The sequence below is a fragment of the Phyllostomus hastatus genome, unplaced genomic scaffold, assembly GCF_019186645.2.
Source record: "Phyllostomus hastatus isolate PE091 unplaced genomic scaffold, TTU_PhHast_1.1 phas_contig_159, whole genome shotgun sequence".
NCBI classification, from domain to species: Eukaryota; Metazoa; Chordata; class Mammalia; order Chiroptera; family Phyllostomidae; genus Phyllostomus; species Phyllostomus hastatus.
The window spans coordinates 26338213-26356880 of NW_025333640.1; the positions used below are offsets into that span (position 1 = coordinate 26338213).

Below are 18668 nucleotides of genomic sequence, written 5' to 3' on the forward strand. Positions count from 1 at the left end.
TTACTAAGTTTTGTGTTTATATTCTCCAGCCTTATATTTTTTCTTAAAAATTTAATGTTTCACTCATTTTATATGGGTAATTGATAGTTCTTTTGTTTGTAAAGATACAGAGGTGAAGAACTGAAAGGAAAAAAATAAATGATATTATTTGAGGCAAATTGCCCTAAAGCAGATTTCAAAAAAATGTGTGAAGCAATCATAGAATTATGTTTTAAAAACAGAATAATGTATCATATGCAGTTTTATATTAATTAACAATTATAAATACTAATTTAGATAAAAATATGGAGATAGTGAGCTAGTGTGATTGTGTTTTCATGTGTTTGTGGTCATGTGGTATAAAGCTTATTTTTTGTTTTCTCCCTTTTTTCTTATGTTTATTTTTGTTATATTAGGATGAGGAACATAACAGAATTGTTACTTATTCAGCTTTTTAAAAACAATTATAACACAATCCAAAAACTAAGATTATTTTCAAGCTTTATTTTTGAGCTCATACTTAAATTTAAATTGGTTTTATAAGTATGTTGTCCTATTGTACAAAGTTATAGTGTAAATTAAAAAAAAAACAAGAATTAATATGACTGCCTTATTTAGCCAAAGGTGTTTGGACTCAAGTGTGATACTTCTGGCTTGAAAATACTTTCACTGAAAATTCTTTTTAAACAATGATATTAATTTGATACCTTTCCATGTTCAATCTTTGGCTTAAAATATCTTTTGTAAAAATATGTTTGAATTTCTCCAGGGAGTTTGCAAATAATAAGACTACTTATGAAGATTTCATGTGTAATTAGCCTCATAAGGAGCATTTTTCCAGTGCTTCTTCACTAAACCTCTAAAGAAAAGCTTTTTAAAATGTTAAGTTTGAGATTTTTTAGTAAAGAAAATATTTCAGGAAAGAAAATATTCAGTAAAGAAGTATGTGTGACAGCTATGTGGGTAAATATTTTGGTAATACTTTGTATTGATTAATGAATAGTTTATTTCTGATTGATTATAATCGCTGTACTTCAAATATTTGATTGAATGGGAATCACTTGAGTAATTCATTTTTAACAGGGTATGTACCTTAAAAAATGCCTTTATGTTAAGAGAATTATTTAAAGCAATTGTAAGGATTGCAGTCTGTCTACTAAATAACCACAGCTTTCCAGTGCTATCGGGTGACAAGTACTAGCCAAAATTCTATTTGATTGATTAATATTTATTGATCTCACAGAATTACTGCCTTTTTGCTAAATATCAGTTTAACATAATTGAATCAGAGAAATGATCTTTGTTGTATACTACGTGAATATTCCACATATCCTAATATAAAATCACCCATATTGAACTGTATACTTACCATGCTATTGAAAGAATTCTTTGTTGATCAATTTTCTTAGCATTTTATTTTTTGTTGAAAGAATTGCATGAGTAACAGTCCCATGTAAAAAATACTGTGGGGCAAACTTCCTCAGTAATTATTATCATTAGTTTCTTTAAAGGAATTAAAGATTGACTTGGATTAAATAGTTTTTTCAAAATAGCATTTTAAATATTCCTACACACTTTTAAAATATTGAAGGTCTGTCAATGCTTTCTAACTCTGATTATCAGTGGATAAAAATTTGTATTTTCCCAGAAAACTTGTGTGTGTGACAACTTCCTCTAAAGACTCAAATCAGTAAATTTCTAATTGTTTAAAAAATCACAAAACATTCTATTCAATAACTGCTTGGGGTTCGATTTTATTTATTTATTTATTTATTTATTTATTTTAAAGTTATCAAATAAGTGCAGATATATAAAATAAACCTAAATTGAAATCAAAATCCTGCTATATTAATATTCAGGTTCTGATTTGCTGATAACATTTTAATGTTGATTAGTTTCTTCAGTTTACCATTTATTTGGATAGTGATTCTAATAAAATTTTCAGAAATGATATAAATTAATACATGTATTAGGTTTTTTTTTTTGGAATGCAGCTGTAATGTTATATATCTCAATCTTTATTAGGAGGATTTTAGATGAAATTATAGTAGTACATAAAGTATATTATGGTACAATATAAGTATAATACTATTAATATACCTTTAAAATTATCTTTTTAATTTTCTTTTAAAGAAAATATAATTTAAATTACACACAGAAAATCAAGATTGTTATAATGGTGGTGATGTTAAAACTCCTGCTGCATGACTAATCATAACTCCAATAATATTATTACAAGAGTTTTTTATTGAAATATATGTTAAAAGTATATACATAAGCTACAGTGATTATATTATGTTCATTACATATTCAGTTTTGTTTAAGGATGTTCTAAAATGTTTAGGAAAAATTAACAGCAATGTTCATTTTAATGACTAATTCTAATTCTAATGGCTAATTATAATGAAGAATAGATTCTTTGGTTTCAAGTATAACAAATACTACTTTTTGAGGTATTAACCTCTAAATAGTTAAATTAAATCATACAGAATATCAGCAGTGACTATCAGTTTATTTATGATTTGTGGATATAATGAAATGCAAAATGAGTTTGGGAGAAACCATCATAAATTTAAAAGTGCTTTTTATGTACATTTCATTGAGATTAATAAAACGCCTCATTAATATGTGAATCTTTATCTCTAAAATACATTTCCAAGTATTGCAAACAGGAGAATTGAATGGCTGCAAAACCGTTCATCGGCGATGTGCCATCCGCCCCATTTACATTTTTAAGAGTTGAGTGTTTGTTAAGAGATCTCACAGACAGCTACGTGTTTTGCTGTTACCAGATGGATGAGATGGAATACCATGCATAACTTTACATTCATCTTCTTTGAGTGTCACCTTATTTGCATATCAATTAAAATAATATCTGTATTAAGATGGATAATGAAAGTTATCCAATTTACATGATGTAACTGCAGTTTGCTAAATTTCCAGTAGATGCCCCCAGAGACCAGTCAACTCACTGGAAGTCCTTTAAATTTGAAAAGAGACTTGTTTATACTGAAACTTTTTTCCTTGCTATAGTTTGAAGTACCAAACATGGAAAATAAAGTAAAGGCCCTAAAAAGCTCAACTCTCTGATGGTTATTACACAAAAATGTGTCTGACTGTTGGTAAAGTAATTCTTAATATCATTCAACACTAGTACTAATCATTATTAAAAACTGTAATGTGTAAAATTAAGAAAAATGCTTTCAGCTTTCATTGTAAAGTCATTTTACTTTTAAAGTAAAGTCATTTCAAACATAGTTAATTTTTTCTTTCTAACTTCTCTCTGTAAATGCTGGGAAATATTATATCTTTGCTTTAGCTTTTTGGTGAACAACTGTCCTTTTCACAAAAAAATATAAAACATACCCAAAGGACTTACATGATTTTTATTTAGTGTGTGTATGTGTGTGTGTGAAAAAAAAGAGACGTTTTTCTCAATTCTAATTATACATAACATACACCTACACTGAAAAGTATGGGTAAGAATAGTGACTGACTTTATTCCATGGGAATTATATTAACTGAAGCTATTTAAGTATTAATTTAAGAGTCAATGTAATTATCCCGTAGGTGATTCCAATAACATTTATCCCTACAATATGAATGTAAGATTGTTATAACTGACACAAAGATAATCCACCAGTGACTTATAAATATTAATTTAATGGAATAAAAGTGTTATCCTGACTTCTGATTAGATATTACATGGCTTTTGAGTTTATCTTTGCCAGATTAAATAAAAATTTTATGATCTTTTTAAAAATATAGTTTTTTATTGAACTGCTTTTAAAATATTTTACTGAATATGAAGCTCCACCTTGATATACTATTTCAGTTTGTGCTATAAAAATGTGTTAAATATATTAACTCTATAATAGAATAATTGATATTGCATTTTCATGTTGAATGTCTATCTAATAACAAGTATAAATACCTGTAAGTGCTGTAAGTGCAGGGAGAATAAGTTGCCATATCTATTTATTCCACTTATTCATGTTTTTTTTTTTAATATTTGTAGAAGTGTGTGCTTTTCATCCTTTTATGTTCGCCTCAGACCCCCACCAAATCCAACTTGTCTTCTGGAGGGCGGGCCCCTTGTGGTGCAGGGTTCCCTTGCTAGGTGGGTGCTCTGGGAACCCATCTGCACCCGGGGACGAGCTGCCCTTATTGTGCTGTGCCTGGCTTAGTGTGAATGTTTTTGAAGTCTCATTCAGTGTGTTTGTCTGATTCATGATGGGGGATTTATGAGCTCACCTGCCTACACCATGCTGAGTGTTCACCAGTTTTTGACAAAAAAAAACAAACAAACCAGCAGGACCCCCGTGCCACACCCTCCCTATTCACCGAATCCCTCCCCGAGTGACTTTTTTTTTTGTTTCCCCGGATGAAAAAAGTCCCCAAAGGGAATGTTGTGCCAAAGTGGAAGAGGTAAAACAATAAACAGCAGAAATACTAAAAGCCATAAAAATCGATGAGCTTAAAAACTGTTTTGCGTGGTGGGAAAACATGTCTTGATAGGTGTCTTGCATCAAATGGAGAGTACTTTGAAGGTGTCTGAAGTTCAAACATATAAGAATAAATGCACAATTTTTATAAATAAATTGCATTTGGGGGGACCTCCTCGTACACACTTGAGTGGGAATTACATCTATTTAGTCGGCTTTGAAAGGATGCTGTCGGTTGTCTGCTCCCCCGTTTTAGGGAAGGGGATTCTTTGGGACAGTCACAGAACATGCCTGTCATAATCCAACAAGGACAAAAACAGCAGCTTCCAAATTGGAGTTACACTGTACTTGTCCAGTTATGTCAAATTCCTACGCGATCAATGCAGATAAACAGATACTGTGTGGAGAGGGAGGAGCAGTGTCAACAATATTTGCCATAATGAGGGGCAATGCGGTGAAGTGGAGAAATCCAGGATTTCCCGTCTGAGGAACCCGGGTATGAATTCCGCCTCTGCCACGTCTTAGCCTGTATGGCTTTGTGCACGTCACCACCTCACGGAAGACAGGGCTTGGTTTGGTTTGGTTTTAACCTGCAGAAATAAGAACAGTACTTTGCGGAGTTATTTTTAGAAATAATGTCCACACAGCATCTGGCACATTGTAGGTGCTCTGGAAACGGTAGCTATTCAAAATGGTTTAAGGTGGAATTTACGTAGGAATTTACGTATTTCTGCAGCTATTGTAACTCCACGCACCCAGCTGCTGTGGAGTTGTGTCAAATGGTTCAGTTTTACTTCCTGTCAGTCCGTAGATTTTTTTTTAATCTTAGGGAAATTTGGGGGGAAATTTGATGTAAATTCAGAATACTTAAACATATTCTCTCTATTGAATAATGCCTCTGAATAGTAATAGAATCCATATGAAATGCGTGACTGTTTAATCCTACTCCTAAGTCCCTTCTTCTGCGGCCGCATCCCTCAGCTCAGGGCAGCCTCGGGCTGCAGGGCCCGGCGCTTCCGTGGGATGTAGATTTACGATGCGCCCCCCCCCCCCCCCCCCACATCCCTGAGTGTCACAACCTCTGCTTCGATGACTGGCATGTTTTCTGTCTGGACAACTCCTCTCCAATCGCACATTATCAAACCTCTCCTTAAGTTTTTCCAGATTCTCCCTTTTCACCCCGTAGACTGACTTCAGGTCAAGGGAACTTTTCTTCTCCTGATATTTAGAAAGAACATATTTGAGCTTAGAGTAATATTTGTTTTAATATGTAAATGAAGCCAGAGACTAAACACTGTATGTCCAAATGAAATAAATAAAATAGTGAATTTGTATTCTGTGTATATCTCTGTTTGTATTTTAAAAAATCCCTTTTTCATAAAGTGAGTGAACTTTGGTTCTCTGTTATGACATATAAAGCCTGAGAAATACACATGTAATGGTGGAAGTTAACATATTTTTATTTTCAGATACCTAGTTTGTTGTAATACATGAAAACTATTGCAGTTAAAAGGAATTATTTGCATTAACTATAACAGTTTAGGTCATAACTATTTAAACTTAGGTTCCTACTTAAACCTATTTAACAGTTCACTACAGTACTCTTCCTTGCTCTCAGATATTAGTAATGAGGCTTAAACGATGACACATTTGCGTGTGTCTACACAAACACACATTTGTAAAATAGAGATACTATCAGCCTAGTAACATAATGCATTTGAAAATACAATTCCATTACTACCTGAAATCTCTTTTCTTTAAAGAAAGGTCTGTTTTTAAAATATGCTTGAAATTTTAAAAGTTGCTATTAGTTGTATATTGTAGAAGTTTTGAGGCTGAAAGCCGTCTCGGAAACCAGTTTAGGCCACAGAACCTTCTGAATCTGGTTTGTGTTCTTTGGTCAGAGACAGCAGAAGCTGGTTCTGACCAGACAAAGTGGGAGTGATTTTATGGGAGGGGTATCAGGTAACTCACTGAGCCTAGGGGAGAATCAGCTCAGAGGAAAGGACAAGACGCGGGACGTATGAATGGGTCTAGGCAGCAAGATCTGCTTGAGACTCTTCTCAGGATGTCGCCGCCAGGTTGCTTGTACTCCAACGACCTTCCGCATTGTCCTGTTTCTTGCCTCAAGATCCAAAACCTTGGGAGAAAGGCCAGTGCCTTAATTTTGGTCACTGGCCCACCCCATGGCTAGGGAGTCTTTGAAATCAGGCCCAGCCTGGAAGACACACAGCTCGGGAGCAGCCGTGTCGAAAGGGCTCGGCAGGGCAGGGAGCCCCGGATCCGCCCGAAGCAGCCTCCTCCTCCAGGGGAGGGGAATGAGGCTCCCAGAGTGATTTTCCGCGTTTCTGTCCCCGTTGCAATTAGAACTGAGGTGGCCTCATGTCCAGTGTTTGTTTTTGTTGTTTAAAATCAACATTCTAATATTTATTAATGTGTAACATTCTTTACTTTTGCTCCAGAATGCTCTGTCTCCACTCACAGGAGAGCATGCTGGGCAGCCGGTGTGTGAACTATGGAAGCGTCAGTGCTTGTTTGAAGCCAGGCTGGGCTTCCAGCCCCTTGTGCTCTGAGACCGCCTCTACCACCCCAGAGCCGCCTTTGGGGGTGCCACTTGGATGTCCCTTTAGGTTCCTCAAATTCAAGTTCTCTGAGCCTAAATTCATTTATCTTTCCCTAAAACTGTTCACCCTTTTGCGTTCCCCTCTTAGCAAATGAAGTTACTCCAAAAACCTGGTCCGTCCTCCCGCCCAGCATCACCCCAACATCCATTCCTTCCCTGAGTGATCAGTGTCTTGATCTCATAGCTCTGTGCTGAGTCCACCTGCTTCTGTTTGTGCCCCTGCTCTCCTTCAGTTCCACTGTGTGACATTCGGGTTTAACCGGGCACTCTGTCCCATTGTATCTGGCAGCCCTCCGAATGGGGTTTGTCAGCATTTACTCCAGATCCTGACCTGGGACCTTGTGATAGACCCCGATCTGCCTGTCTACCTCCCCGTCTCCCTTCTTCTTGGCTAACGTAACTCCAGCGTTGTTTAGGGTGGTGATGTGCCCCAGAACAGGCAGGATATTTGTTTTTTCTAGTCTCCGTACAGCAGGGGCGGCCACGTGGCAGGGTTCTGGCCCGCGAAACCAAAGCAGACATCCATGTGCAGTTGCAGGGAATGTTTTTCCCTGTAAGAGGGAAAGACACAGCTGGTGCCCCTCCATCCTCCCCTTTTTTCTCGCCTCGACGGAGGAGGAAATGATCATTTGGAGCTGGTGGCCCTCCAGTGACCAGCAGGGGACAAGCCTGAGCGAAAGGTTGAAATAGTCCCAGAGGCATGAGCCTTGAACCAAGGCCAGTAGCTGCCTACCTATAGGCTCTTGTGCTGTGAGAAATAAAAACCTCTAGTTCTGAAGGCCACATGAGGCAAGTTTTACTGGTAACGGAGTGCTTTTCTGACCAGTGCGGTTCCACACAGATGCCCATCTCTGATACACTTGGTCCCTCCCTTTCTGCCTGCTCTGGAAATGCACTGACCTGACTCCTCCAGGAGCCCCGCGGTGCTGGTTGTGCTCCCAGGTACAGCTGGGTCCTCCCTCTGCCCCCGGCGAGCAGCTCTTACACCACAGCCTCACAGCACACGAGCCCTTCCCGTGGCCACTGGCATTGAGGGGGCGGGGGGCGGAGAGAGAGGACGCAGCACCTCACTGCTGCTTCTCCACACTCTCTATCTCGACGGGAAGGCAGAAACTCAAATAGGTCATTTCTTCTCTTTTCCCCATTTCAAATAATTTGTTTGTCTCAGACGAGACAGTGGCTTTTGAGCTTTTGGCCCAGGAATGCGGTTTCCATATTACCCCTGTGGACCAGCCCTCCAGCAGTAGGGGCCCTGCGTCTGCTGCCGGATGGGGGAGGGCTGCAGTCCTGCTGGGACAGTCCTTCCAGGGTTTTCTCCAATGCAGTCTCCGCCAGTCGCGTCCCTGACTCAGTGCCCCGGACGGCTCCCCCTCACTTCCAGCCTGGAGTCCCAGCTTCTTACCGTGACTCTGAGGTCTCCTCATGATCTGGGTCCTGCCTTTTCAAAAACTGTCCTCTGTCGTCACCCTCCTCTTCCTCTTCCCCACTCTTTGTGTACTTCGTTGTTCAGCTAAGCTGGCCCGCCGAATGAATAAGACACCCTTTGCTCCTGGGGCCTGGGCGTTTTTGTTCTGCTTGTCTTTTCTTTTTTTTTTTTTTTAATTTATTTATTTTAAAGATTTTATTTTATTTATTTTTAGGGAAGGAAGGGAGTGGGGGGCGGAGAGAGAGAGAGAGAGAGAGGCAGGCATCAATGTACGGTTGCTGGGGGTTATGGCCTGCAACCCAGGCATGTACCCTGGCTGAGAATCGAACCTGGGACACTTTGGTTCCCAGCCCATGCTCAATCCACTGAGCTACGCCAGCCAGGGCTTCTGCTTGTCTTTTCAACTCCGCAGGTGATGCTGTGGCCTGGCAGCAGGTTGAGAACCACTAGGGCAGGACTTCGCATTTCAGATCATTTTCACGTATGACATTTCATTTGTCCTTGGCAGAATCCTGCGACGTGGGCAGGGCCTATGTCAATATACACATTTCCCTGATGAGAAGGTCCAGGGAGATTTTGTGGGACTGGGTGTTCTGATCAGACCTTGGGTGTTCGGGCTAATTCTAGGCTAGTTGCACTCCAGGCTGAAATTTTTATGGCAAGTAGTATCACATTAAATCCGTTGTTTTAACTATTTAATTGTCCCCCATTTTTAAAAAAAGAATGTAAAATAAGTAACGTAACGCTGAATCGCTTGGCCCCTAATTTCCTGCTTAGTGGAATAATGGCCACCACACACACAGTGGTTATCCCATGACCCTCTTCCCTGTGCGGCAGTTTTCGTCATCGGACAGTATTTATTATTTGTACATTTATTCGTGGGTTGTGTTCTCTCGCCAGAATACGAACTGACCTGAGGACACTGAACCTACTTGGTCTAGAACAGTGCCTGGCACTTAGAATGAAGCTCACCAGCTGTTGTTTGAGTAAATAAGTAGAATATTCATTTGCCAACTTATCTTTTTGCATATGATTTGTTATTTAGTAGTGAAATGCTATTCTAATAAATCATTAATGTAATCACAACTTTAAGGAATTAAAAAATATATTTAGTAATAAATTTCAGTAGACGTAGTATGTGTGAATGAATGAATGAATGAATGAATGAATGAGTCTCCATAACACACAGTGAAATCATTCATGATACAGCGCTTTGCCTTGATACTAAGTGACATGTTTAATTTTTGCTTGGCGTGTTGGTTGTTTTGTTTTGGTGAAAGGCTCATAAATATATTGAGTGATTTGGGATGTTGTCAGTTGCTGTGGTCTGAATGTTTGTACCCCTCGAATTCTTATGTTGAAACCCAAATCCCTGAAAGTGTCAGTCAGTGGGGCCTTTGGGAGGTGGTTAGGTCATGAGTGGAGCCCTTTACAAGGGCTAGCACCTTGTAAAAGAGGCTCCAGAGAGCCCCCTAGCCCCGCCCACTATGTGGGGTCACAACAGCTGCAAGGCATCAGCCCCAAGCCAGGAAGAGGGCCACACCAGCAGGTGACCACACCGATGCCTTCATCTGGAACTTGCAGCCTCCAGAAGTGTGAGCACTCAGTTTCTTTTGTAAATGAGCTACTCAGTAGGATTTTGTCATAGCTGCTCACACAGACGAAGACATCAGTCAGCTAGCTTGTTTGTCCTTACCAAGGGGAGCTCAGCTCTAGAACTGATATATGTATAATAATACAGTTTCATTGAAACTACAGGCAGCCTTCATGAAAGGGAAGTTGGTCCACTGTGAGTGTCTGAGGCCAAGAGAGTTTTCAGTGCTTTCCCCGAGGGGAAAAAGGCAGCACGATTCAACCTCTGAGTATTCTAGGGTTAAAAGCACCGCGCAGATTTCAAGAACTAAAATAGGGTGTTCCGACTCTATTCGCAGCTACCAGAACTCGTACACGAAGAACATCTGTGTGGACATGCTGCGGGACGGCTATCACAAGTCCTTCACCGAGCTCTTCGCCCTGATGGAGAAGTGGGAGGCCCTCAGGGAGAGGGCCAGGAGCAGGTCCCTCCTCTGGTCACAGAGACCCCTGGAGGAGCAGCCCGATAAGCTGGATCACTTCTACTACTACCTGACCAGGGCTGAGGTGGCTGAGAGGAAAGGTAAGAGGAGGGAAGAGTCCCAGTTGTTCCCACGTATGAATTTGAAACGTTAAGACCACTTGGCACAGCTCAACCTAGCCCACCGAGCATCCTCACGGAGCGAATGACAGGGAGCCCTGAATCACGGGGCCGCCCCAGATACCAGCACCCTGGCGAGGGCGCTCTGAAGCGGGGGAGCAAGGAATAGCACGTAGCAACACTGCCGAAACTTTCCAGTGTACTAAAACCTTCTGCATCATTCATTGTAAATCCTTCCAAAGTTTTTCTTTATATATGATCTGATATTGATCTTCACCGAGGAGGAACTTTGAAAGAGCACTATAATTTTAAAATTACACTGATTTTCTAGTATTTATATAATGGAGCTTGAAGGTTTCAGCAATAAGTCTTACAGATATCAATCAGAAAATTTATGTTAGTAAATAGTGAGAAGACATGAAAAGTTATAATTCACAATTATGAATAAAATTACTAATTTTATGTCTTCCATCACATCATGTCTAACAGAGTCCCCTTTTTTATCCTAATATTTTTTCTGAAAGTCACTATGTTTCAAGTATTGAACAAAATATTTTACTCTCTTGTAATACCAATATTCTTGCCATAAGTATTGTTGCCTTAGTTACATATTAGAAATTAGTCATTTTATATAATCAAAGACAGGAAATCCTAGAATTTGACATAAAAGTATTCCTTTCAACTTTTAGACTGAAAATATTACAGGGCTCAAAAAAAAAGAAGCTCAGACCCCAGCATAACAATGTCTACATTTCATTTCAGGCCTTTCTATGAGGAAATAGCAGGCAACTTTTTGTTACTTAATGCTCCAGTGGGGAAATCTGAAGGGCAGCAGAAGTCTTTCAGCCTCTGTAGTAGAGTCAATATGTATTTCTCATCAGGCCGCAACCTGACTTACAAATACGAGGTACACAAAAATCCTGCCACCAGCACCATAAGTGAACTGGGGTGTGTGTGCAGGTGTGTGAACAGGAGGTGGTTACTTGTATTACAGAAAGCATTTAATTGTAGAATTGGCTTTAAAAATAGAGCACTTTAGTGAATTTTAAAATGTGATTTACAAATAATTTCTCAAGAGATTAAATGTTGTAGGTAAAAATGCTATTGTAAAAAAACCCTACATACTAATACCAGTCCCAAATTCTGAAGTGATATTTACACTGAAAATAGACTTGTTCAAGATATAATTTGCCCAAGATATAGTTTCAAGTTGATTCATCAAATTCACTAAATGTTTTAAATAGAGGCTTTAATTTGAGTAGAATAAACATGATCCAAATACATCACTTAGTAAAATGTCATAACTATGAGAAACTTATCCTAAGCATTTTGTAATTATAAAGAAACTAAAATGATAAGTAGTCTATTTTAAGGTAGAGGTCATTTTAATTTATACTTTTATTTTAAAAATGTAACTATAGATGTAAATAAAAAATGTTTCTCCAATTCCAAAAATAAACAGAGTCCAAATTTTATAATAGTGAATGTCTTATAAGTGGTATAAGTTATGACAATATTTTCTTTACTGAGTGGTGTATTATATATTCATGGTAACCAAGGTTGCATTTGTTAAATGGAACAAAATTACCTCTTGCTCAGTCACTGCTCTGCAGAGTTATCTCTTTCAAAATGCAGTGGCTTTTGCTTGTTTGAACTATTAAAATTAGTGCAATAAATATTATTGGAAACACTTCAGTTGAAGGATATATAAACACTTTTATTTTTTTCATATTTACTAGCACATAAACTTTATTGGGGGAAAATTGTTCCTGGAGTTAGAACTGTCCCAGGAAATGGGTAGGGGTGCATTCACTCTTACTAACTGGAATTAATCTTAAAGCATGCACACACACACACACACACTTGGTCTAGTCTGTAGAAATCTGTGAATAGTACCTCAATACCCCATCACATACGGTTTGGGACTGGAGACAGTTGTCCTGAAGCAGCGTACCCCCGAGCACCCTCATTCCTCCTCACTGGAACGACAGGTGCCCCAGAGTCGCTGTGAAGGTCATCTCCTCAACAGTGCTGAGTGCTGTGGCACTCACAACAGTCGTCTTGGGTCAGTTCTGTCTCTTGAGGCTTACAGAGCAAGAACCTAGACTTACTTAAATTATTTTAACCAAACACCATTTTCTGTTTTATAGCAAAGTGTTTAAAGTCAGGTAGTCATTGCTTTTTGGATTATTTTCCATCTGTTAAAGTGTTTCTTTGTCCCTAGCAATATTTCTTATGTGACCCATCGTTGGGAGTGACCTCTGTGCCATCTGTAACATGATGATTAGGGCCTCGTGCCCCATGGGGCTAGAGAAGGGATGACAACAATGGTAATGGCAACTGAATCGATAGATACTTCAAATGTTATTTGCTCTTGACTTTAAATTATTATCAAGGGTTAAGCAGCATTTTTTTTCTGGCAACATTTACCTAAGATACTCAAGGTAGAGTCTACGAAATCATGATGTCACTGGATGTAGAGGTTTTAGCAAAGCAAACAAAAAAAAATAATTGTCTGGTGAAGTAAGTTGGAGAATGTCTATGTGAATTAACATCAATGTTAAGCAGGTTGGTTTATTGCGGACTTACCGGAGCCTTGAACATGCCGATGTTTATTGCGGTTCACTAAAAGAGGGAAATTAACAAGAGCAGCATCCAAATTTATTTGATCATGGAATCTCCTTTTTCGGTAGCATCATAAATATTGACCTAAATAGTAAAGCAACAATAAAATTGATTTTCATCTTATAAACACACCTGCTAACAACTCAAGGAGGGTTTAAAGTCTGCTTATAATGGAAAAGTTAGAGGCTATATATTTGGATTACACAAAGATTAAACACTTGAATATACTCCTTTATATTTAATACTCTGAAAAAACTTTATTTTTCCATATAAAATAGCTTAACTATCAGCTAGTCTTTAAATATGCAATTTTGATAGCCCATATAACTCATTCTAAAAAAAAAACAAAACTTCATTTATGAAATGTTAGAAATGTTTTCTATTAAGATTTAATTACGGAAAAGGAAAAATTATTTTTAAAAGCCCTTTATATAGCTTTTTAAAATAGCAGATATGAAGTATTTTACTTCCAAGCTTTAGAAAATAACTCCCTGATCACTAAATGTGACAAAGAACATGAAATGTAAGAAAACAGACTTGAGTGCCCTACTCACCTCGGGTCAAAGGCTCAGAAGGGAAGGCAGATTGCAGCAGAGGTCAGTTCTGAGCTGAGAGTGTTTGCTTTTTTAGCTGAACGACTCTGGTTGTCCTCCCCTGTTCACCTGTGCGGTTGCAGAAGGACTCTCCGGAATCCCCAGCTCCTTCAGAAACAGGGTGTCAGGGAGACATCTTTTTGTTTTACTTTAAACCTTCATTTCCTATGGAATTAGGAAGCAATATATGAAAAAGAATGACATAGGCTTCAGAAATTTCTTCTGATACTTTGGAGTGACTTATGTACAGTTTTTCAAAGTTATCCTTGGTTGTAGGTTGTAGTCAGCCTGAGCTCCTCCAATATAATCTCGTAGCAGTGGTAGTGGGCAATGTATAAGCATTTTTCATAATTGTAATCCTTCCCGGAATCCTTCCCAGTGAATAATAATGGCTGTGGTGGAAAAAATCCTTGGAAAGGTAATCCAGAGGCTACCATATTCACAACTGTGCTTTCAGTACAAATGCAAAAAGACATAAGGATTATGAATTCGTTCCATTCACCAACAGAATGGAGTTTACAAAACTGAGACACAATTTTTTAGCACATGATGTTTTTGTTCGAGTTTATGATTGATGGCAGTGGGACACATAAGACTGATTCACAATATGTCAATACATTTTTTTTGGTACAAATAGGTCAGATGCCACTTCAGGGGAAAGGGGGAGCTTCAGGACACTAATAATGAATAGACTAATAACTGTCTGAGTGAGAGGGATGACTAGTACTAATGCATTTTCAGCAGAGAAAGGTACTCATAGAACACAAGCATAGAAACTTGGTCTTTCTTAACATTGCTAGTAAGTTGTATGGCTAGAAGCAGCGCTAGAGAGTGTATGAAGCCTGTGGGGCCATCCTCATTGTCTTGTAAGCCTCGTGACAGTTTTGCCTCTGAGTGAAGAAACCTTGCTATTTTCATATTCCATCTACTTTCTTCATTTGCATTACCTTTTTGCCATAATTAAGAAACATTGCTTTCTCTGGAATCTCTACATGCTTTTTAATTCTTTGATGGTAAAAGTATTTGTTAATAACCACATACTCATTTCTTTCAAAAGCACTGAGCACACTGCTAGCAGATACTGTTGTCTTTTTTCTCATATAAAGTCCAGTGCTTCAACCAAAGCATATATCTATTTCTAACATGTTCTAAGTTTTGGGAAAGATTTTTTTTGTTGCTTTCCTCATGGGTTCATTCTTTAATTAATGTAACTATCTTAATAGTTAATATACATTAATTTTTGCATTTTGATTTTTAAAATAGCTAATCATGTTTTAAAGACAAATGGAAAATAAACATCAGTATATTTGGTTTGCCATTTGAAGGGATGTGTCGTGAGACATTTTTCTAATTCAGCGTATAATGTTCTTCTCTCTTTGAAGGATACTTTGAAGATGTCTATAATAACCTGTACGCTCTGGCCTGTTACTTCAATAATTCTGAAGACAAGTGGGTAAGGAACCACTTCTACGAGCGATGTTTTCAGATCGCCCAACTGATCAAAATCGACGGCGGGAGGAAAGAAGCCGAGGCGCACGGGCACATGGGACTCCTCTTCGAGGAAGACGGTGAGTGGCCATTTGCCCAGCTGCCCTGGGCGCCTTGGAGGGTCAGAGTCCAGGCAACCAGAAAGCACCAGGGGGTTGAGAAAAAGACCCGAGGCTTTGGTATAAAAACGTAAGTTACTGAGATGAAGAAGCCAACGGGTGTGACTTCTGGATTCACCTTCAGTGTTGCTCATGTGCCCTCTCTGTGCGAGTGCTCGGCCTGGCGCCCCACCGCAGCGCGGCAGAGAGAAAGCATCTCCCCCCTCCCCCACCCCCGGCCCTGCACGCACCCTGCATTCACATACACGCTGAGCCCTTTGTACTGTTTGCCTTTCTCAGGGCCCTGTGTGTTCATTTTAACTTGGTTTCTCACGCACAAAAGTAGGCGAGAAAAAGGAACACTGTGTGATTTCCTGAGTGCCCATATCCCCCACATAAAAACCAAGAAAAATCTGTATAACTCAGATATGGCCCCATTGTGATTTTATAATCATCCGTGAAAGAAATGTTCCTTTAAAAATAACTTAATTGTTATTAATGTTACCTTAAGACAAGCCAAAGTCTAAAACAACAACAAAAATGATCAGAAACATATTTTGTATGGTGGTTTAATAAGGGCGGCATGTAGAAATTTAAGAATTAAAATTATTCATGTAAGGATAGTGGGTTGGGTAGAATACACATGTAAATACAAAAATATGATATTTTTATCATGACTAATTCTCTTTCTTTCTTCAAAAAGTTCTCTCAATTTCCACAAAAGTTTTGATTTTGCCAAAATAATTAAATTAGAGAATACTTTACTCATTCAAAAAAATTTACTCATTCAAAAAATACCGGAGTGACTTCTAATTTTGTGATTGACAACCATGGCACCGTGTTGCCCACACTGTTTCAGAGAGGGCTGGGAGAGCGGATGAGTTTGGGAGGTGTGATCAGGGCAGCGCTGCTGTGGAGAGATCCTTAGCTCGCTCGCATTTAGATGTCCTCCTACAGCACAGTAACACGTGCCCTTATTCCACAGTAAACAGAATGTTGTAACTATTCTACTGTAAATAGAATGTATGAAGCTATTTTTAAGTTAGGTTGTGTTGTTTTGCTTTACAACTACTGTTTGTCAGATTTAAGTCTCTTTTCTGGGCCTTAATCATTTCCTTAACCAGTTCATAGGCCTTGAGTTCATAATCAGTTCATAGCCTTAATCAGTTCATAGGCCCTGGGAGTCATGCTTTTATTGCCTGATGGATAAAGTGACTGATTGGGTGTTGATGAAAATGCTAGAGATTGCCTTTGAGTATTTGATGTACCTAGCAGTGGTGAAAGTATCTGTGTAGCTTTTGTAGTCTCGGGTAGGATTTTCATGAGGAGGCTAAACCAGGACTAGCAAGAATAGGTGGCTGGAGTGGAGTGGGGACTCACCTGGCTGTAGGATTCCCCCTGAGGTGAAGGTGCTGTAGCTTCCGCACATCTGACCTGATTGGTCTAGACAAGCTAATGGAGGCCTCACAGCAACAGCTAGGTGGCAGCTGTGCTCAGGGGCAGGTGGCAGCATCCTGATTCCAGGGGTGCCCATTCAGGTTAAAGCAGGATACCAGCCGGCAGATGGCAAAGGCAGGTTGTCAGGGCCCAACCGAGCAGGCTGTGGTCCAGGGCAAGGCTCCAGCACCCTGAGGGAACTATAGAGCAAATGAACTTGAGCAGAAGCCACACTCACAGGGACTGGGCACCTGAGTGCAGTCAGGGCCAATGTTCAGCCCACTGGCACATATGTGACCAGAGCCTCACTCCAAGCCCCCGGCCAGAGTCAAGCAGAGCAGACAGGTTCTACTCCCCACCTCTGGTAAAGATGGGGTCTCACGTACAGTGCTACTGGGTTGCTGTTGACTCGAGGGCCGGCCGTCTCGTTCTTCAGGTCAAGTATTTTGACTATAGCCGGGGTGGCAGACATGCTGTAGTCACAGACTGACAAACACTTGTGGCAAATCGGTGGCTCTATCTTCAGTCACAGCTGTGAACTATTTGTAAGGATCGTATCATACAAACAGGATGAGCCGTCATTGGAGAAAGCTCTCAGACACTGCATCAGTAGGAGCTGTGCCCATTCAGAGGTCTGGCAGGGCCGGATGTCAGACCCTCGGAGAGAGAGGGCTCTTTAAAGACACAATTGCGGAAGCACCGGCTCCTCGCTTGGTGATCTAGGGCCATGGCAATAATAACTCGAAGATGTGGCAGAACCTTAACTTCAGTCCCTTCCTGGCAGGTCAGTGTTAGTGACTGGGTGCAGGCCCGGCCCCTCCCCTGGCGCAATCAAGGGCCTGGGGCCCAAGCCTTGCAGCTTTATGGAGGGCTGGTAAACCAGTGCGCTGCTGACCACATCCGCATTTATAGGGAGCAACTATCGGAACCTTCCCTTCTTCCCCTTCCAGTGAGTTAGAATCTGGCTCCAAACCTTGCTTTTGATCAAATTAGTGGACTTTGATGGAATTAATAGTGCTAAGGATCAGCTGGTTTCCATGGAGCATTGCAGAAAGCCAGTCTCTTTTCTGGGAGGCCAGCCTGGAGGGGCATCAGTCTTGGACAAGTTAACCCTTAATTTCTGTCTGCTTTTTGTCCTGTCACCCCTGCCCCACTTCCAGTGGGTGGCTTCTAAGTATCCTTTCTCACTCTGGAAGCAACCTGTTCTATTTCAACCCATATGAGCTTCAAGTCCAGACTTGCTTGTGGGAGATCAGGAGAACGATTAGAAATAGGTGTTGGGTGCCAGGCCCAGGATGCTGACCACGTTCACCAAAGACAGGTGGGGAAAACCATTGTAGGTGCAGCTCAGGAAGTGCACATCATTCAATTCAGAAAGCCAGTATCTGTGATTTTAGCACAGGAATTGATTTAAAGCTCACCGGGATCTACAGCATTGGTTCCAAGTTCTCCCAATGACTGAAAAAAGGCAGAATTGTCCTGGTTAACTTGCTCAGTTCAGGTCTTAGAATTATCGTTGACGTGGATGATTCTAGATAGTCTATCTCAATGTGGTTTGCCAGGGTTCAGAGGGCACTGGTGGCAGGGTAGTGTTGGGAAGACACACACCAGAACCACCCTAAGTCATTAACTGGCCATCCTGAAGGCTGACCACAACACCACCAGCACACTCTTCCCACTCCAGGGTTGGCCTTTAATGTATCTTCAGTCCCCTGACTTGCTTCCAGAAGGCCTGGTGAGGGCCTGGATGGACACCCAGTTTGCTGGGACAGCTGCCATGC

At 40.0% G+C, this 18668-nt stretch overlaps 1 protein-coding gene across 1 annotated transcript in view; it reads left to right on the forward strand.

Moving 5' to 3' along the window:
* Positions 1-18668, forward strand: part of TTC29 (tetratricopeptide repeat domain 29) — a 143825-nt gene that overhangs the window by 20815 nt on the left and 104342 nt on the right. The window contains exons 5-6 of the mRNA XM_045831564.1: positions 10405-10628; positions 15247-15432. Coding sequence (XP_045687520.1) covers positions 10405-10628; positions 15247-15432 — 410 coding nt within the window. The remainder of the gene's footprint in view (positions 1-10404; positions 10629-15246; positions 15433-18668) is intronic.